General features: G+C 47.4%; 8 protein-coding genes across 8 annotated transcripts; 6 read left to right on the top strand and 2 right to left on the bottom strand.

The window, feature by feature from the left end:
- Positions 1–34: 34 nt before the first annotated feature.
- SAMD00019534_092610 (hypothetical protein) lies at positions 35–4,973 on the top strand (the record flags this gene model as incomplete). Its single annotated transcript, XM_012895675.1, has 4 exons — positions 35–784; positions 862–998; positions 1,073–4,171; positions 4,244–4,973. The coding sequence occupies 4 exons, from the start codon at positions 35–37 to the stop codon at positions 4,971–4,973; spliced, it is 4,716 nt and encodes a 1,571-aa protein (XP_012751129.1).
- A 1,064-nt stretch (positions 4,974–6,037) lies between these two features.
- On the top strand, positions 6,038–9,236 carry SAMD00019534_092600 (hypothetical protein; the record flags this gene model as incomplete). The annotated part of the gene is made up of 2 exons (XM_012895674.1): positions 6,038–7,645; positions 7,734–9,236. The coding sequence occupies 2 exons, from the start codon at positions 6,038–6,040 to the stop codon at positions 9,234–9,236; spliced, it is 3,111 nt and encodes a 1,036-aa protein (XP_012751128.1).
- A 270-nt stretch (positions 9,237–9,506) lies between these two features.
- Positions 9,507–11,533, bottom strand: SAMD00019534_092590 (hypothetical protein; the record flags this gene model as incomplete). The annotated part of the gene is made up of 3 exons (XM_012895673.1): positions 9,507–10,850; positions 10,929–11,102; positions 11,165–11,533. The coding sequence occupies 3 exons, from the start codon at positions 11,531–11,533 to the stop codon at positions 9,507–9,509; spliced, it is 1,887 nt and encodes a 628-aa protein (XP_012751127.1).
- A 249-nt stretch (positions 11,534–11,782) lies between these two features.
- On the top strand, positions 11,783–13,371 carry SAMD00019534_092580 (hypothetical protein; the record flags this gene model as incomplete). Its single annotated transcript, XM_012895672.1, has 3 exons — positions 11,783–12,409; positions 12,482–13,138; positions 13,309–13,371. 3 exons carry the CDS (start codon positions 11,783–11,785, stop codon positions 13,369–13,371), a joined length of 1,347 nt encoding a protein of 448 aa, XP_012751126.1.
- A 346-nt stretch (positions 13,372–13,717) lies between these two features.
- SAMD00019534_092570 (hypothetical protein) lies at positions 13,718–14,410 on the bottom strand (the record flags this gene model as incomplete). The annotated part of the gene is made up of 2 exons (XM_012895671.1): positions 13,718–14,122; positions 14,327–14,410. 2 exons carry the CDS (start codon positions 14,408–14,410, stop codon positions 13,718–13,720), a joined length of 489 nt encoding a protein of 162 aa, XP_012751125.1.
- A 1,014-nt stretch (positions 14,411–15,424) lies between these two features.
- Positions 15,425–17,977, top strand: SAMD00019534_092560 (hypothetical protein; the record flags this gene model as incomplete). The annotated part of the gene is made up of 3 exons (XM_012895670.1): positions 15,425–15,550; positions 15,630–17,771; positions 17,843–17,977. The coding sequence occupies 3 exons, from the start codon at positions 15,425–15,427 to the stop codon at positions 17,975–17,977; spliced, it is 2,403 nt and encodes an 800-aa protein (XP_012751124.1).
- Positions 17,978–18,494: 517 nt separating this feature from the next.
- Positions 18,495–19,406, top strand: SAMD00019534_092550 (hypothetical protein; the record flags this gene model as incomplete). Its single annotated transcript, XM_012895669.1, has 1 exon — positions 18,495–19,406. One exon carries the CDS (start codon positions 18,495–18,497, stop codon positions 19,404–19,406), a length of 912 nt encoding a protein of 303 aa, XP_012751123.1.
- Positions 19,407–20,312: 906 nt separating this feature from the next.
- On the top strand, positions 20,313–20,802 carry SAMD00019534_092540 (hypothetical protein; the record flags this gene model as incomplete). The annotated part of the gene is made up of 2 exons (XM_012895668.1): positions 20,313–20,580; positions 20,657–20,802. 2 exons carry the CDS (start codon positions 20,313–20,315, stop codon positions 20,800–20,802), a joined length of 414 nt encoding a protein of 137 aa, XP_012751122.1.

Genomic DNA, 20,802 nt, shown 5'->3' with positions numbered 1-20,802 from the left:
GCCACCATTACTAGTACTGCCGCGCGACCTTAGGATGTCAGACTCGGGCCCGAGACCATCATCAGCTCCAACAGTCAATCCATTACACTATGATTACAACAACATGAACAACAACAACAGGAAGATGAATCAACAGATAGAGGCTAACTTTGTTAGCTTCATACCGAACAATCGAGATCATTACAACGCGAACAACAACAACGGCAACATGCACACTGTACACACTCCACCTTTGATAGCACCAACGTTCACTCGACCACAGTCAACAAGCTTGCAGCCATCACCCTCCAACCAACCAGTTCGAGGGCGTTCATCCAGCAACGCTTCACCAATCTCCCCCTCCCTCTCATCATCACCATCAAAGGGCAGCATCAGCAGCAGCACAAGTGTCAGTGGCAGCGGCAGTGGCGGTTTGGAGAATACATCAAGTCGACCTCCAAACCGACCGCCACCACCCGCACCCACAAAGGGTGCCAAGCCTACACAAGGCAGTGCGATTACCAGCAGCACTACATCTACGGCTGTCTCCACCACACCTGCTTCATCTGCGGGCACGCCTACTACGCCCTCAAAGACATCAAAGACATCAAAGACACCCACACCAAAGAAGAATGATCAGCCGACCAACGGATCATGGGTCTCCAACATATTCAAGAAGTTGACCTCCTCTAGCGTGGACCTGAGTGAGATCAAGTGGGACACACGCAAGACTAACGGACAAATCATCAAAGTGGAGGATAATTTGAACATATCCTACATCAGCCCGCACAGTGGCCAGATTGGTGTATGTACATGTGGCCCGCTCTGAGACTAGGAATCCATCACTCACTCATCCATCCTTCACTCATTCATTCATCACAGATTGCAAGGGCATCGGTCGGATTCTCAAACTCATTCAACTATTTTGAGATACTCATCACAGGCAAGGAGGGCAAGATATGCTTTGGACTGTCGAGCGGAGAGCATCCTCTCGACGTGTTTCCAGGATTTGCTCAAGGGTATGCATGCATGAAGGCTTCCAAGGGACACAGCCAGTCACTAACTAACACATTAATACTTATTGTTCATTCAGATCATATGGATACTACTGCGATGGCAAGGTATACTTGGGCAATGCTACACCTACAAACTATGGACAACCTTTCTCAAGCGGTGACCTTGTGGGCTGTGGAGTGGACAATAACAAGTCATTGTACTTTACCAAGAATGGAGTGTACCTGGGCACAGCCTGCAAGAAGGTCCATGTGTCTGGTCACCTCCCAACGGTGGGCATGCAGTCGGCTGGCGAATCCATCGTGGGCTACTTTGCACCACCCTTCCGTTACAACCCGACCGAGAAGCAGTCGCCGCCCGTGCAGCCGGCGGCCACCGAGGATCTGATACCAAAAGACGAACTGGAGCAGGAGCAATGGAGCAGCAATCGATGCGCGCCCTTCATTCAGGTGCGCGAGCGCTCAGCTCGCATCAGCACGCGGTTCTCACACAACAATGTCATTGGCATCGTGCAGAGCACGCACCCCGTCCATGAAGGCTCGTTCTTCTACTTTGAGGTGACTCTGGAGAACGTCAAGGGCAAGATGGTGTCGGTGGGTCTGGCCGGCGACGACTACCCCCTGACAGAGAGTCATGTCGGCTGGAAGGGACGATCGTACGGCTACCACAGCGACGATGGCCGCAAGTTCAAATGGCACAACGACATCTCCAACACGAACAGGGGAGAGTCGTACGGCCCCAGCTTTGGCCAGGGCGACACCATTGGTTGTGGCGTCGTCTCGCATCAGATGTTCTTCACCAAGAACGGCACGTTCCTGGGCCTGGCATTCTCGGACGTCTATGGCCAGCTGTACCCTACAGTCGGCTTCAATGAGCCTGGCGACTGCATCACAGCCACGTTCTCAGCGCCCTTCAAGTTCCAGCACCTCGATCAAATGGTCGAGATCCCGACGCCACTCATTATATCAAGCAATGGCTCAGTTGGCAGCAGCTCAAACAGCATATCAAACAGCGTGAGCTTCAGTAGTATTGTGCACCAGGATGACGGCCAGCAGACAACGATCTTCCCGTCCAAGTCCATGCCCTCGCTCTCGTCACTCGAGCACGTCCCACTACCGCCAATACGCGCAGCTTCCCCACACTCTTACTCCCTGCCTGGCGCAGGCGCTCCAATCAGTTCATTTTCCTCGCTGTCATCATACTCATCGTCCAACGGATCACTGTCATCTTCTTCCTCCAACTCAATCCCGCCGCCCAACTACAGCAGCCTCCATCCCAACAGCTTCACAAACAGCAATGCCGCCAACAGACACTGTATATCACTGCCTTCGGCAGCCAGCAACACGACTACGCTGGCATCCTCAATGTCTTTCGGCTCCACTTCGCCTTCTTCCTCGCCCAAGTCATCGTCGCCACGCAAGATACTCAACTCGTCGGACGAGCTCACCTTTGTACAGCAGTTCCAGGATGTCGACGGACAACCGCCATCGGCGTGGCGCCGCTATGGCTCGTCAATCAGCTGCAAGGACGACACGACTCTCTCGATGGCCAAGTTCATCAAGAAGACAGGCGCGGCCATTGCCAACCGGCCGTTCCCATCGTCGACGACGACGCTCTGCTACTTTGAGGTGTACATTGAGGGCTTTTACAAGAAGTCCACCGTCAGCATCGGCCTTGCGCACGCGCAGTATCCCCTGGACAAGCATATCGGACGCATGCCCATGTCGTTTGGCTATTGTAGCACGGGCGAGAAGTTCGGCTACAACGGCAAGTTGGGCGACCTCTACGGCCCCACATTCACATCGGCCAGCATGGAACCAGTTGTCATTGGCTGTGGCATCAACAACACGACTCGCGAGATCTTCTTCACACGCAACGGAGAGTATCTGGGCGTGGCCTTCTGGCGAGTTCCGACAGCCAAGCCTCTGTACCCAGCCATCTCGATGAAGCATCTGCTAGGCGGCATGGCAGTCACATCATTCTCAGCACCGTTCAAGTTCAACTTTGACCAGCTGCCAGGCGTGTCACCTTCGTACTGGACGGAGAGCCTCGGCCCGGATCGAGGCAACAAGGGCTTCCTCTGCTGGACACCCAACGACGTGGCCGTCTGGCTGGACGCTATTGGCAAGGGCCAGTACCAAAAGGTCTTTTGCGACAACAACATCAAGGGCCGCCATCTTCTGCTGTTCACCATCGAGAATCTCAAGAGCGAGCTAGGCATCGAGATCTTTGCGCATCGTGCCGACATTATCGAGCGCGTCAATCATATGATCGAGATATGGAAGGACCGCGGCGGCACGATCCAGATCAGCGACAACACCAGCGAGAGCTCGGACGACGAGCGCCTCAAGAAGCGATGGCCCGACCAACAGTCGGGCAGCTTCGAGATTGCCCACTCACAGGGCATACTTCGTCCGGTCAAAATCTACTCTCCACACCAGCTGGAAGACCGCACGAGAAGGAGCACGATCAGTGGCGGAGAGAGTCCGAACAAACAGCGTGGCAAGCATGGTGGTGTGCGCTCAAGGAACATCGGCGCCAGCGAGGATAGTCCGTTTGAAGAGGAGCGCCAGCCCACGTCCATGACGCTCTCAGTCGAGCAGGTGCGCTACCTGATGGACAAGAAGGTTGACGAGTTCGAGGTGCAGTCCAGTCGGCCGCATTTCCACACGTTCACGCCGCAGCACATTAATGTACAGTCGATTAAAACCAGCAACAGCAGCAGCAGGAGCAACAGTCCAACCTTCAACCTACCGCCAATCGTCCACCAACAACAGCAAAATCTGCCGCCGTTGATGCCTACGCACACGTCATCGCCAATGTGGGGCGCCCCAGTGGCCCAATCACAAGAGATGCCTCCTCCACAGTCATTCGAGTTGTCGTCATCGCCCAAGCCCAACTCAATCATCAAGTCATCACAGCCACCTCTATCACAGTTCAGCTCAAGCTCGAGTCCATGGGATGGCAACAGTGTCAGCAGCTCGTTGGGTCTTAGTCCCGAGTATGAGATCGACTTTAGTGAGCTAGAGTTTGGTCCAGTGCTAGGCAAAGGATTCTTTGGCGAGGTGAAACGTGGATACTGGAGAGAAACAGATGTAGCCATCAAGACCATCTATCGCGATCAGTTCAAGACCAAGTCCTCCCTGGAAATGTTCCAAAACGAGGTGTCAATTTTAAGGTATGAGTCCCCAACCAAGCAATCAAGCAAGACCTCATCCTAACTAACACTCAATTCTCCTCACTACTGCAGTAAGGTGAGACATCCGAATGTGGTACAGTTCCTGGGTGCATGTACGGCAATCAGCAGCGAGCAATGTATTGTGATTGAGTGGATGGGCGGTGGCAGCCTGCGAGAGTTCTTGGACAATCACTTTGATATCCTGGAACTGAATCCCAAGCTTCGACTAAAGATAGCACTCGACATTGCCAAGGGCATGAACTACCTGCACGGCAGGACGCCGCCCATTTTGCATCGGGACCTGTCGTCACGCAACATCCTGCTGGACAACCCGTTGGACACACGCGACTCATACAAGGTCAGCGACTTCAAGTGCAAGATCTCGGACTTTGGCCTATCGCGACTCAAGATGGAGCAGAGCTCTGCCATGACAGCATCAGTTGGCTGCTTCCTCTACATGGCGCCAGAGGTGTACACTGGCGAGGCCAACAGCGAGAAGAGTGACGTGTACTCATTCTCGATGGTGCTTTGGGAGTTGATCACGGCCAAAGAGTTGCAGCAGATGGATATGAACCCGATGAAGATGGCCAATCTGGCTGCCAACGAGAACTATCGTCCCGTGCTACCAATGACCACGAGCACCAAGTGGAAGGAACTGATCGCCAGCTGCTGGGATGCCAACCCAGCCAACAGACCCACCTTCCGCCAGATCATCATTCAACTGAAAGAAATGGAGGAGCAAGGTGAGTCCTCCTACGCACCGATCCCTGTATCAAACGTTGACATTGGCTTCTATGGATAGAAGAGACGACAACCCCAACGACCAAGACTACGACCACAACCCTACCAAGCTACCGATTCATTCACACACTTCATCATCACTCATTCATTCATTCAACTTACACAACACATGTCATAACAGACATGCGTAATATTAACTTTATTAATGTGTGTCCCTAGTTGGACCTCACTGTATCATCCATCAATCCAATCAATCAATCCATCCATTCCATCCCCTATCTATCTATTCTTTCTATATAACTTGTATGTATAATAAACATTCATTCTCATTCATTCAATCAATCAATTCTATTGAATTGATGTTGTCAATGCCAACATGTAATGTCATCGGAATCGGCTCACCACCAACCTCACTTTATGGGTCAATGTTAGGGCCAAACAAAACACTGCCCCACACAACACAATCACCTTCGATCTATTTTTGATCAGGGGGGGGGTGAATCTCATGATTAATCGCTATCAGGTTATCGTGGGTCTGCCCACAAGATGGGTTAGTCCTTCAAAATATATATCAAAAAAAAATGGTCAAAAAGCGATTTATTGTTTGTTGGTTAACAAAAACATAGTACAGATAGACACTAAATTAGATGTGTGACGATCCTCACAATCCTAAACAACAGATAAAATATATACATACACATACAACAACAACAAATAACTATCAATCATTCAATCAAACACCATTGTGTACACACTCAATCACTGCTCACTCAATCCACCAATCAATCATACTCAACCCCCAATCAAACAAACACACCAACAATCAAACAAACAAACAAACAAGCCATATTTAACTTCCCACCCACCCAACCAATCAATCACTCGGCAGCACAGACACCAAGTCCCTTCTTATCTCTACACGCGCCATATCCAATCGACGCGCCATCCGTTGCAACGAACATTGTTACCTGTGTCAGGGTCATTCAGCCAGTCAGTCAGGCGATCAAACATAGACTCAACAGGTCATCATATCATTCATCATCATTTACATCATCACTCCAACCTCAATCAAACAACTTATTTATTATCAATCAAATCAAACAATCCAAAGCTTATTGAATTATTATGAGCGTGGAAATAGAGGTTGACCAAGCGTCAAGTGGAACCAGTGGCGAAAACACTGATGCTACCACTTTGAAGACTTCCACAGACTCAAGTGTTGAACCACCATCAGCCAAGGAAACAACAGAGTCTGCCGTATCAGATGATTTGGCAGCAGATGACGATGATATCGCCAGTGGAGTAGGCGTGGGCGAAAAGAACAACAACAACAAGTCATCCGCAGCATCCAAGAAGGACCAGCGACGAATTGAAAAGGAAGAGAAAGAGCGTGCAAAGCGCGAGGAGAAGGAAAAAGCCGAGCAGGATAAATTGGAAAAGGAGCGACAGCGACGCGAGAAGATCGAGCATGACAAGTCGGAAAAGGAACGCTTGAAGCGCGAGGAGAAGGAGAAGATCGAGCATGACAAGCTGGAGAAGGAGCGATTAAAGCGCGAGGAGATCGAGGAGAAGGAGCGACAAAAGAAAGAGGAGAAGGACAAGCTGGAGCAGGACCGCATAGAGAAGGAGCGACAGAAGAAGGAGGAGAAGGATAAACAGAAGCAGCTCAAGTCAAAGCTGGGTAGCAATCATAAGAGCAGCGGTTCCTCGTCGTCGCTGATGCTCAACAAAAAGTCGCGACCAGACTCGGGCGACATGGTCATCTCATCACCGCCCACCTCGCCACATGTGTCATCTTCGTCGCCTGCCACATCCTCGCTCAACCTGGCGGCGTCATCCTCACCAAGCCGCCTCTCTCAAGACATCCGCGATGACAACAGCAGCAATGGTGGCGCCGATCCCAAATCAGACGACATGGACTCAAACAGCAGCGAAGCCGACGACACGGCCCCAGCATCATCCGCACAGCCTGCACCAGCGGCAGCCGATGACGTGATTGGCGTGTCCACAACGATGACCACTGGCAGCAATGGAGACAAGAAGGAGGTGATCATCAAGGTGACCCGTGCCTTTGCTCCCGTCGTGCATCAGAATGTGCTGCCCGAGGAGGGCGACACCAAGATGAGGAACAAGGTTATCAACGAGATCATCAACACGGAGAAAGACTACATTGCCGACTTGCGTGTGATCGTCCACGTCATCCTGGCGCCACTGCGCGACAGCAAGCTACTCGTGGACAAAGACTTTAGCTTGATCTTTTCCAACATTCAAATGCTGATGAATGTCAACGAGGTACTGCTGGCCGACCTCGAGAAGATGGCCAAAGCCAACGAGGGCATGTCGGTGGGCCCGTGCTTCAAGTACCTAGCCGGCTACCTCAAGATCTACTCGTCGTACTGCGCCAACCAGCAGGTGTCGCACGACCATCTGCAGCAGTGCATCAAGAAGAGCCCAGTGTTCAAGCAGTTCTTGGACGAGAAGCAGGCGATGCCCGAGTGTCGCCAGAACCATCTGGACAGCTTCCTGATCAAGCCCATCCAGCGACTTTGTAAATACCCCCTGTTGCTCCGTGAGCTGATCAAGAACAGTGACCCAGCGCATCCAGACATCCCCTCACTCGAGGAGGCATACGACAAGATTCAAGAGACCGTCATCACCGTCAACGAGAACAAGAGGAAGGCTGAGGTGCAGCACAAGATGTACAAAATCCACGAGAAACTAGAGACAACAGAGGTATGTTCCAGGTCCACTCATTCAATCACTCAATCACAACTGGAATCATTCCAATCACTAACACACTCACCTGATCAATCAATCTTAGAAATTCGACTTCTTGACACCGACTCGTTATCTGATCAGGGAGGACACTTTGAAGGAGCTGACAGAGGAGAAGGATAAGATATCAGGCAAGAGTCATTATTATTTGTTCAATGATATAATAATGAGGACAAAGAAGGACAAGAAATCAATCAAGTTGGAGACATTGTTTGTTATTGGTTCAACGACCATCACGGACAATGAGGACAGAAACTTTGGCACATTCAGGAATACGATCGACATTGCACAGGTGGGTCGCGAGGGCAGGAAGTTCACACTAGTCTGCGACTCGTATGAACAAAAGATGGAGTGGCTGACTGAGATCCAGCAGCTGACCAAGCCCTACCAAGACGCGCTCAACAAGGAGTACGAGAAGCTGTTGGACACGCCTAGCATCCCATCATCTGACGCCACCGCCAAGCAACTGGCGCGTACTTCCACATCCTCATCACTTAGCAAGAACATGGCTGTACCAGCCAAGCCCTTGCCACCACCTCCACCCTCTTCAAAGTCTTCACTACATCTCGTCACTGAACCCAAGACAACTCCAGCTTCTCCAGTTCAAGCGACATCCCCATCTCTGGCACCGACATCGCCAACACCTGTACCTAAACCAATCACCACACCAGCACCAACACCAGCACCAATCGTCACACCAGCTCCAGCCACAGTACCTCGACCAATGATCACACCTACTCCAAAGGCAACTGCTCCAGCACCAGCTCCAGTACCATCACCAGCACCAGCACCAGCCACTGCCCCATTAGCTCCCACCCAGGCGGTACCAAAGATCACACCACTCGTTCGTCAACAAACTATGCCAGCTCTCCCATCCACTCAACCTGCGGACAAGCCCATCCCAGCACAAAGACCTCCAGCAGTCGCACCACCTCCTCTACCAAAGAAACCAGATCATTTCAAACAAGAACCATCGCCTGTTTCCTCACCAACACATCAGTCTCAGAAGCCTCCACAACCACAACCTAGACAACTTCCAACTCCAACACCAGCACCAGCACCTACACCAGCACCAACACCTGCGCCAGCCGAGCCAGCAACATCAGCAACATCACCCAACTTACCCTCAATCCCTCCACGCCCACAGGGTGGTGGCATAGCGTTCCCCAAATCAATGGCAGCTCTCAAGAACTCTGCACCAATGGTCTCGCGATCACATTCAACCCTCCCAACTCGAATCACCACAGATGTGTCTGCAGCTCCAATGGCCAACAATATGACGCCAAAGGATGACACATCGTTGCCCACCAAGAAGACCATCCCACCTGTAATACCACCCTACAAACCAATCATTCGACCAACTCCACCTCAACCAACATCATCATCTCCATCATTAACATCATCACCCGCGACTGGTGGTGGATCGCCTCAACAAGGCTCGACTAGACCGCTGCCGACACTGCCTCCAGTCTCGCCTCCAGCAGTCCAGTCTCCGCCACTCACCAGCAACAACAAACCACTTCCACCAAAGCGTAACATACCATCATAGGCCTCATCCATCCATCCATCCATTCAATCCATCTCAACTCTATGCACATGTCCTCCAACAACATCATTGACCTCTTGGCAGGGTCATCACAAACACTGGAGTATCATAGTTTAGCGACATCCATCCCATAATTCATTCAATCAATATTGTACTTCTACCAACCATAATCATAAGTTATTAAAGAGTGAGCGAGAGGGATAGAGGTGATGCACGACCATCCATCCCATCATTCATTCGTTCAATCATTCAATCTTCTCCATTAATGTCCATTTATTGAAGCTTGAATCTGAAGAAGTACAATAGTTCCACGATTGTGAATATAGACTTCTCGTCAGTCCTGCGGTCCACTAGTTCGTACTCGTCCTCCACCTCTCCTTTTTCATTCTGATGCTTGTTTGGACGAATAAAGATGAGATATGGCACGCCAATGAGTGTGGCCTCTTTGATACGTCGCGGGAATTGCACGTCCAGACGATCATCGATGAATATCTGATTCCTCAACAGTGGCTCACGCATCAAGATGTCGTACAAGTATGTGGCGCGGTGCAGATTGGTATCATTGGCCTTGTTGGCGTTGGGTAGGATGATTGCCTTGTATGGCGCCAGTTGTAGTGGCCATACGATGCCCTGCTCCTCAGTGTGGTGGGACTCGATGAGTGCGGCCATCAGACGACTGACTCCAATGCCATAGCAGCCCATCTCCATGGGCACGCTCTCGCCATTTTTGTTACGATACTCTGCGTTCAGTGGCTTGGAGTACTTTGTGCCCAAGTAAAAGATGTGGCCCACCTCTATGCCACGCTTCTTGATGAATGTGCCTCCATTGCATGATGGCTGCACACATAGGTCGCCCGAAGTGGCGCTCCTGAAGCGTCCAGTGATGGCGTCGTCGGGGAGGTTGTTTTTGAAGACGTTGTGCAACAGTTTCTGGTTGCCCTTGATTGATTCGTCGATGAATGTCTGCACTGGTACGCTTGGGTCAAGCGCCAACATCTGTTCCTTGGTGATCTCTTCGAACACTCCAATGTCCTTGAAGTATGGCTTGACAGAGTAGAGGTTGGCCTTGTCCGCCGCGGCCGTCCACACTGAAGCGATGGCGAGCGCACCCTCATTGGACTTGACCTTGGCCAATGATTGAACGATCGAGCAGGTTGGATCGTACTTGACGTGTGCGATGCCGTCGGCCTTCTCGACGTTGGCCGCGTAGTCACAGCTGGAGCATGTGATCACGTCGTCCTCGCCGACGTCCGTAATGATCTGGAACTCATGTGAGAGCGAGCCACCAATGTTGCCCGAGTCGGCCGCGACACATATGTACTTGACGCCCAGTCGCGAGAAGATGCGATGATAGGCGCCCTTTACAATCTCATATGTTGCCTCGGCCTCCTCTGGCGTGCGATCGAATGTGTACATATCCTTCATCAAGAACTCGCGGCAACGAAGCAGGCCGAATCTTGGCCTGATCTCATCACGATACTTATCGCCAATCTGATACAATAACATTGGCATGCTTGATGATGGTAATCTCTCATTCGCGATCACATCAGTGAATATCTCCTCGTGTGTTGGTGCCAAACAGTATTCATCGCCTCTTCTATCCTTAACCTTAATCAACTACATTGATTGGAATGTGATTGATTGAGTGATTGGGTGAGTGGGATTATTCCAGTGGGTGTGGGGGCATGGACATACCTCGTCTCCTGATGACTCCCATCGACCGGTCTTCTCCCAAAGTTGTTTGGTGAGTAGCTTGGGCATTGATAGTTTTTGTCCGCCAATGTTCATCATCTCCTCGTCAATGATTCGTGTAAGGTTCTCCAAGACCCTGTGTGCCAATGGTAGGTTCATATACATTCCCAATGCAGCCTGGTCAAGTATGTGTTAGTTTGAGTGCTGATGACGACGTCAAGGTTGACAACATAACATACCTTTCTAACCATGCCAGTCTTTTCCATCAACAGATGACTCTTGATCATTTCACTATCAGTTGGTTTATCCTTCTGCATTGGTATGAATAACTTTGATCGTAATATACGATATGCTGTTGTAGTATTGTTGAGTTGATTAAGATGATGTTGTTGTTGTTGATGTTGTTGTTGTTCATGTTGTTGTTCATTAGAAACATCTGATGATGTTGTAGTTGTACTTGAGGATGTGCAGAAGTAGGGGTAGTATGTCTTGTGATTGTTCAACTGAAGAAGTGATGTTGATGATGATGATGAGCCAACCAATGATTGATATCGAAGTGCCCTGAGGGCTGTTGATACACCATGTGTGGACAACCTTATACCCAACATATTTGTTGTTGATGTTGTTGTTATATATCTGTCGTTCGACTCGACTTGAACTTTATCTGATTGATCAAAGTGTGAGATTTTGATTTGTTGTAGGTGACATCATGATCATCAATTTCAGTGCACTCAATCATCAATTAAGTTAGCAACATGGAACATATTCCAAGATATATTATCAAACAGATATTACATTATCTGTATGAATATGATACATTTGATGTGATATCATTATGTCTCACATCAAAGAGTATGATGACATTGCTTGACAACTATTTCTCCAAGTTGCCACTGTTCAATAACAACAAGGATGACAAGAAAAGAGGACAGACTACAACAGTGTTGTTGATCAATGACCAGTTCAACAGCCCATTCAAACAAGGTTGGCTACCAAACACATTGCTCACCTTGGTGTTTGGTGACAGTTTCAATCAATACATTATGCCTGGTTCACTCCCGCCATCCCTTACATGCCTCGAATTCGGTCAGGACTATGATCAACCAATTGATATTATTCAACCTCAATCACCATCATTAATATCAAAGATCGTCCGTGGATTGAGTGGCACACCCAAGTCATCCCCATTTGAAGGCTCACTTCCACACTCGATCACCAAGTTAACCTTTGGATATCACTTCAATACTCGCACAAACACTGAGGCACTGCCTCGAGCACTGATCAGTCTGAAGTTTGGAAGTGACTTTAACCAACCGATCAATCTGGACACGCTGCCACAGTCCCTTCAAAGTCTCACATTCAATCCACACTACTACCTCGTGCTAGAGTTGGGCAAGTTGCCAGCATCACTCACACATCTATCGACGTGCAAGCTAGACATCAATGCATTGTCATCAGCAACATCGATTAGATCACTGATCAATGTATCAATAATGGGTCATATCACACCTGGATCTCTTCCATCATCACTTCAAACAATGACACTCAATCAACAGCATGCTGATGGTGTGTCTTGCATTCCAGCTTCACTCACCAACCTGACACTTGGAGTTGACTTTAATCAGGTGATCTATGTGCGGGCACTCCCACCAGCCCTCAGATCGCTGACATTTGGAAACACATTCAATCAAAGGATCGCCCAAGATGTCCTGCCCAACTCGCTCGAGACCCTAAGATTCGGCGACCTCTTCAACAAGCCTATTGAGCCTGGTGTCCTCCCTGCCTCACTCCACACTCTCTCGTTTGGAATTGAGTTCAATCAGGCCATACTACAAGGGGTCTTGCCCAGGTCACTTATCTCATTATCAATGGGACACTCATTCGATCAAGATCATCCGGTGTTCCCCGCGTCACTACTTCATCTCGAGCTTGGAGACTCATTCCAGCATGAGTTGCAACGTGGCACATTGCCCGACTTGTTGGCCACTCTCAAGCTGGGCTTTGCATTCAGACAGGACTTGGAGACGATGGCGCAATGGATACCGGGCTCCATCACAAAGCTCACAATCAGACGACCAGCCGAAATACTGGACCTGGCCTGTGTCCCCAAGTTGCGTACATTATGCGTATATTCAACAGAGACATTGGAGTTGAACATATCTCAACTCATCGCTCATCCATGTCTCGAAGCCATGCATATTGATTACTTCACTGTAGATCAAATGGAGCAGATGTCCAACATCAACATCAACATCAAGCTGCGCTCACTTCATCTGCGTTGTTATGAGGTGGAGGATGGAGATTCAGCTCAGGCCCACCTACAGAGATTGAGACGAATATTTCCATGTGTTGGAACTATACATCTTGAATGTTATAATAATAGGTCTCATCAGTTGTATGCTTCATCAGATCAAAGATATCGGAGAATGGTGTACCAGCGAGGTGATCTGATCAAGGACCACCATCCATACCATCCGGAACGATTCCGGCTGATTATCTTTAAGGTCATAAAGAAGTTTATTAATTGATTGTTTGATAATATACATGTTTAGATTGATTGATTGATTGATTGATTGGCGAGTGATCGGTTGACCATGGCATTCCCATGATTGATAAAGTGTGATTGATATGATGTGATGTGATGCGTTGTTCAGGAAGGGAGGACAGATGATTGGAATAAGGTGTAGGTAGTTACAATATTGGTTGATGTTGTTGTTGTTGTTGTTGGTGATGACCGCGGTGTCATTAATGCCGCGAGAGAACATTGGATATGAATGAATGAATGAGCGGAATTAATTGAATTCGAATGTTGGGAAACTGAGCTGATCTTGTCGTCTTAACTCTAGTGATTGATATCGCTCACTAGATCTGTGATAGTAGAAGCCTTGAATGATGCCGGTGGAGCGTTGATACGTGATGTAATAGAAGCCCTCGAATGAAGCACCCTCGATCGATCGGATTGTATGATCGGGCACCAAGAAGTACTCCTTCCAACGCATGAACAGATAGTCGCTGTTTGAAAAGTCTGGCTTAAAGTCATCCTTATTGAACTTTTGTATATACTGATCGAATGCCGGTGAGAACTGAGTCCAATGCTCCCTATCAACCGTCTCATCCGACTCCCATTTACGTGTAAGGAATGAATACTTGTCTCCAATGATCTCTGCCTCAAAGAATGTTGTCAAATTTGGATATTTCTTTTGATTGATTGATTGATTGATTGCATGAGTGAGTGAGTGAGTGATCAATCATAATGATGATGTCATTGATTGGACATGGACATGGACATACCTCGGTTAGATCTTTAATGGTTAGATAACCAGTGAATAGGGAGTTCTTAAAGTCTACACTTTTGATCTCGACGATCACGGGATAGGAGGTCTTCTCACTCCTCTGGATACCGGTAAAGGTACTGCCGGGATATAATGAGTAGTCTGTTGGTGCTGTTGCTGTCGTCTCTGAACTAGAGGGTTGTTGTCGCTCATTGCTATTGACAATATGTTCCACAGCCAGGATTGATTGATCTATCTAATCAACAAAAGAAGATATTGATGAATGAATGTTGCAATGACCTTCACACACACAATATCCTTTTTGTTTAAATTATATATATATAAGTAAATATCAGTCTTAATATTACTTGTATTGTATTGTATTGTATTGTATTGTATTGATGTTATATGTATGTATTATAATATATGTCTAGTTGTTTAATTAAATGGGTGTGAAGGAATTATGAAGTTGTTTGAGATTGTTGAATTGAAATTGAATAAGGAAGTCATTGGAGTATGTGGTTCAACTGCAAAAAACATTCAAAAAATGGGAGACTAATGAAGTTCATGTATTTTATGGATGTTGACCCATGTTATCTACGAATAAGTTGACCCAAGTATATATACTATGTTTGGATAGAATTACTCAAGTTGATCAGCTTTGTTATAAAGAGTTGATTTATAACAACAGAAAGAGTGTATTGAGGAGAGATGGATGGACTGATGACCTAGCCAAATAAGAACCAAGTGAATGATTGAATGGGTGAACAATACCCAGGTTGGGGAGATTAATAAAACAAATGGAATTAATTGAAGGATTGTGATGAACCTAAACATTCATTATTCAATCAACCAATCAATCATTCAACCAATATATTACAAGTAGTACTGTTATATTTATTATTATTATTATTACAAAAAGAAGAACAAGAACAAACAATTGCAATAGAGAGTGTTTACAATTCAATTCAATTCAATTCAACTCAATTCATCAAAGAGTTCAAATTAATCAGGTGAACAACGAGAGAAGCAGTGTTGTGCGTGAGGAGAGATAGTGAGAGAGATAAGAATATAGGTGTGTCATATTGCATTGGAGTAGAGAGAAGATATTAAAGGAGCGAGAAAGAGATAGTGAGAGAGTGTGAAAGAGCGAGCGAGTGAAGAGAGAGAGAGAGCGAAGGAAGCGAGAGAGTTGTCTCCAAGACGACAAACACCACAAACCAAACAATGGAGGATGGAACAATCACACCGGCGAAGGAACTAAAGTTCGTCATGTCTCTCAAGATACCTATCGATCTACTCGATAAGTTAGAGAGAGAGAATGCATCGATAAAGATCATTTATGGTGAAGAGGTATGTTGTGTCAGTCTCACTCAATCAATCAATCAATCAATCAGATCAATCAATCACTCACACTAGTACTTCACTATAGCCCAAACTTGTAGTCGATAGTGAAGAGTTCAACATGACATACTCATCAGTCGATTCACTCGATTGCTTTCATCAACTAAACAATCGATATACAGAGGTTGGACCTGTTCGCAAGAAGTTGAACATTACAACCACTCTGACCGACAGCGACCGACAGCGATTCAAGTCGTCCAGTCAGCGAGCAGAGAGCGAGAAGCGCAAGCACAAGGTGATGGTGATGCCCTCGAACGACCCCAAGAAGGGCGGCATGCACGGGGCTCCGACCAACGCACCCGCGCCCAAAGTCACCTCGGCGCCGATCATGCCCCACAAGATACCCAAGCGTTACGCGGGCTCCAAGCCGCAGCAGACGCCATCCACATGGCTGTCCACCATCACGTCTAGCACAGCGACTTCGAGCACACAGAGCCTGTCACCGAGCACGGTCGGCCTTCCCTCCACCACCTCGAGCACCACCATCAGCAGCAGCAGACTCTCGCCCGAACCTTCAACATCACCTGCCAGTAGTAGTACCACCACTGCCAACATATCACCTCAGAAGTCACTCTCACCGAATATCACAAACAATCAATCGTCATCATCTTCGTCAACAACCACCAAGCAATCATACAATGCCTACTCATCGACTACGACAACGGCAACATCATCAACATCAACCAATATACCAACGATAACTACCACACCCGCCACATCATCATCAACGCCTGTCACTTCAATGTTAGGATCAGAGAAGTCAGACAGATCACTCCCATCATCATCATCAATATACACCACTAGCAAGCAAGCTGCAACACCAGGATCAAGGCTTCAGATGTCCAAGTCTCCGCCACCAACCACATCGTCGTCAAACATACCCGCGCGACAAAGCCCGACGCTCTTCACTACCAATCCAAGCAGCACTGCCCCACTGACCAAGCCGACAAGTCACAAGGTGCCATCCCGACATTCACTTCCAGCCAGCTACACAACCCCCAGCATCAATACAAACAACAACAACAACAATAGCAACATCAAGCCAAGTAACAAACCTCAGACAAGCCAACACCTATCTACAAGGTCCAAAGGATCGCCCAACCTATCACCTCCCGTATCACCTCACAGCAGCTTCACAAACAATCAACCTCCATCGTCGTCGGCGTTGGCATCGTCATCATCGACCAAATCAACATCGACCAGCACAACACTACCATGGCTAAAGAATGATGCAGCCAAAGCACCATCAGCGAGCGAGGCACTCAGGTCACCAATCGTGCCAACGATAGCGCCAATCAAGAGTGCGGCAACACTACAACATCAACAACCCAAACACAGCATGGATGACGATGAATTGATACCGGCGCTACCACCAGCACCAGCTCCAGCGCCAGTGCCATCAATACCAGCCAAACAAACATCACCAGAGTTGGACCACATCCCTCACTACTCAAAGATGGATCTGCCAACCAACTCATCAGCGGCCTCAACTGGAAATGGAAACAACAGCAGTAGTTCATCATCATCATCATCTTCAACATCAAAGAGCTCAGCTGCCAAGGCCAAGGGTGTCACTGCCTCATCATCGTCAACTTCATCATCACATAACAACAACAAGAAACAACAGCATCAAGACGAACAACAAGTCATCAATAGTAGACATAATAGTCAGACTGTTAATGAACAGAAGCAACAGCAACAATCGATTCACATCGATGAGAAGCCAACAAAGAAAGCAAAGTATACATCGTCATCATCATCATCGTCATCATCGTCATCTTCGGCATCTGTGGCACCGGCACCAGCACCATTATCAAGCACCAAGGCACCACCTCCATCAGCCCAACAACCTGCACATGCCCCTGCACATGCCCCTGCACCTCTGCCGGCTCCATCTCAACCAGTGGCCAATGGAAACAATTACAACTTTATCAACAACATCAATGGAAATGGTAAACAATTGTTTATCATCACAAACGACGATGACTATCGACTGCTGAAGGAATCATCACAGAAAAAGTACTTGCGATATCGACAGACCTACGAGTACATCTTCAAGAACATCGAGGAGTTCAAACGTCTCGAGACATCGCTCAGCCAATGCACCGATCAAACACAACGTGACAAGCTACAGAAGAGCATTCATGCATTGTTTGAAGAGCGTGGAGAGGTATGTTTCATCCATTCGGTCATCCATCCAGCGGTTCCTTACTAACCAACTACCAATCTTACAATCTCTAGAAATTCCAACGTGAGAAGCAAGAGTACGACAGGCTATATGAGGAGATCGCATGTATTAAGAAGGTATTGAATGATTATATACAGAGCAGACCATCAGCAGCAGGATCATCATCATCTTTGTCAAGTAAGTCATGATCATGAATGGATGAGGGAGGATGGCTGGTGTCACTCAAGTCAGCCACTCACTCGCGCTCCAGTTACCAATGGTTGATGATGATTGATTGATCGATCCAGTAATCCTTCGCTTCCTCAATCAGTTGATCAATTTGAATAAACTCATGGTGGATATTCCATCCCATAAACATAGTCTATTCCTCAAATGTGGCACACGAGGTGACGAGTCAGTCGTCTCATTTCATTTTCGTTTCATCCAAACAAATACATATACAAATACAATATATAATGCTGGTGCAGCCCAGCAATAACAACAACAACAACAACAACTAACAAGTTGTAATGTCAGGACAGAAGAAATACTGTTTGCACAAGGGTTGCCCAGATAGTACACACAGCTACAGAACACTAACGAGAGTACTTCTCCACTGTCGTATCCATCACGAATGCACACACGTACGCCGGTTGTCCAAACGAACAAAGATACCGTAGAACTCTATTTTATTCCGATCCCGATGACACGGCATCAATCGAGTTGATGTTGCACAATGGCCTCGTCAAGTGCCTTCACACATCTTGCTTCAACTTCTTTGGGTCAAAGAGTGGCCTGAATGCGCATTTGAAGATCAGGGGTGGTGATCACCAATGTGCCGACCGTCTGGCCTGTCCCGGCTGTCAGCGCAGCGACGCAGTGATGACCATGTCAACAACATTACCAGACCCTAAAGAACAGTCTTCGGGCACTGCCAATCCTAAATTGTTGTGTAAACATGATGGATGCACCCTGGAGTACAGGAGATTCACTGACCTACATATCCACTGCCGATCAATTCACCAATGTGGATGGACGTATGCCACATGTCCAAACGATCGCTTTCATCGCAAGAGAGTATATACGGTCTCGCCCGATGACACTGCCTCCATTGAGATGATGCTGGCCGATGGACTCTTCAAGTGTTTGCACACATCCTGCCTGTACTTCATGCCAACGGAGGATGCGAATCATGCACATCAGGCACACGTGGATCACCATTGCACCGACTATAAAACATGTATTGGATGTCTGAATCGAGCCAACACAGTCAGGTCCCGCAAAAGATCTTTAGACTACACCGAAGTCGATGATACCGATGATGACAAAGAGGTTGATGGTGATGATGATAATGCAGTAGGCACCATTTCAGAATCTACACCAAAGTTACAATGTCTACATGACGATTGCACCGCTATGCACAACCGAATGATCAACTTGCGCAATCACTGCGCGTCCAGTCATGAATGTACGCACACCTATGCAAGCTGTCCCAATGAACGGAAGAACAGGATCGATTTCTTTGATACACCGCCAGAGGACGTGGAGTCAATCACAATGATGAAGGCCGACGGAATGATCAAGTGTTGGCACACCTCATGCAACAAATGGTTCAGACACCGTCATGCAGTCATATGACACTTGAGAACAACAAACGAGCATCATTGCGAGGATAGGCTGGCTTGTGTTGAATGTATTCGACAAACAGCCCTTGTCAATCGGCCACAGCCTAGTTTCAACAAGCTCAAGTGTCAACACAATGGCTGCACCAAATCTTACTCTTCCTGTTCTGATCTTCACAGACATTGCAAGCCGGCTCATCATTGCACGTTGACGTTTGCCAGCTGTCCAAACACCTCACTATACAAACTAGACAAGTTCATAGTGGATTTAAACGACGAAGCCTCGATCAATATGTTGTTGGCCAAAGGTATGATCAAGTGTCCACATACATCATGTGGAAACTTCTTCCAAATGTCGAAAGGACAGGTGAGTCATGCATCGAAGCCACATCAATGTGTTGATCGACAAAGCTGCAAGGCCTGTCAAGATGTCAACAGTAATGACGGTGATGATGATTATGAACTTGTCGATGATACTGGATATTCTATTACAAACAGACCGGTTGGATTCACAGTTCATCAACAGACTCATGATGGATTATTGTTCAACACATTGATCAAATGTCCACATGTCAATTGCTCGCATCATGGATCACTGGACGACATCAATAATCATCTTGGACAAGATCATAACTGTCCATCATCATCACAGTTGGAGCAACAATGTGATGGATGTCGATTGTCAAGTGAAGGTACTGATGGCTGCTCATTTGATTCATTGATTGGTAGAATGATGCTCCTGGAACCCCCCTTAAAGAATCCGCTTTTGGTGGTGAATGAAGTTCAAGCTGAACTTTTATTACCTTTTTGGGGGTGATGTTCAATCAAACAGCTTGGTTCACTTGGTCTTTATTCAACAATTGCACAAACATATATTATTGTTACAAACATACATATATATTAATATATACGAATAAACAAAATGTACAAGAGTATCAACACTTTTAGACAATCATCACTGTGGAACACTGCAGTTGGAAAGCGCTTCTACTCCTCGACAGAGGATGCTAAGCTCAAGACCAGAGTGCCAATATTCAGACCAAACGAAGCACAGGAACACATCTCACTGGGCAAGCTTAAGGAGTCAGAGCATTCAGTTGCCCTTTACAACCTCGAGTTCATCAAGATTGATAACATTGTAAACTTGAGCACTGATCAATTGAACAGATTGGTTGTTATTCCAAAAGGAGGTACGTACTTCTTGCATCCTGTTCAGTCATTATGTTTGATTGATTGATTGATTGACACGTGCATTCAAACAAACAGACAAGTTGTCATTGGAGGCTAGAATCGAGAAGTTGGAGAATGAGTTGGCTGCTTTCAGAAACCAAGGTTCATCATCATCAACTCAGCAGCAGTCGACATCGACAGTGAACATCCCTCCACCTCCACGTGGAAACGATAAGTTGTAG

The sequence above is a fragment of the Acytostelium subglobosum genome (assembly GCF_000787575.1).
Source record: "Acytostelium subglobosum LB1 DNA, scaffold: scaffold21, whole genome shotgun sequence".
Lineage (NCBI taxonomy): Eukaryota > Evosea > Eumycetozoa > Acytosteliales > Acytosteliaceae > Acytostelium > Acytostelium subglobosum.
Note: the sequence above shows the minus strand (reverse complement) of the source record. Positions and strands in the feature narration are given on the sequence as shown.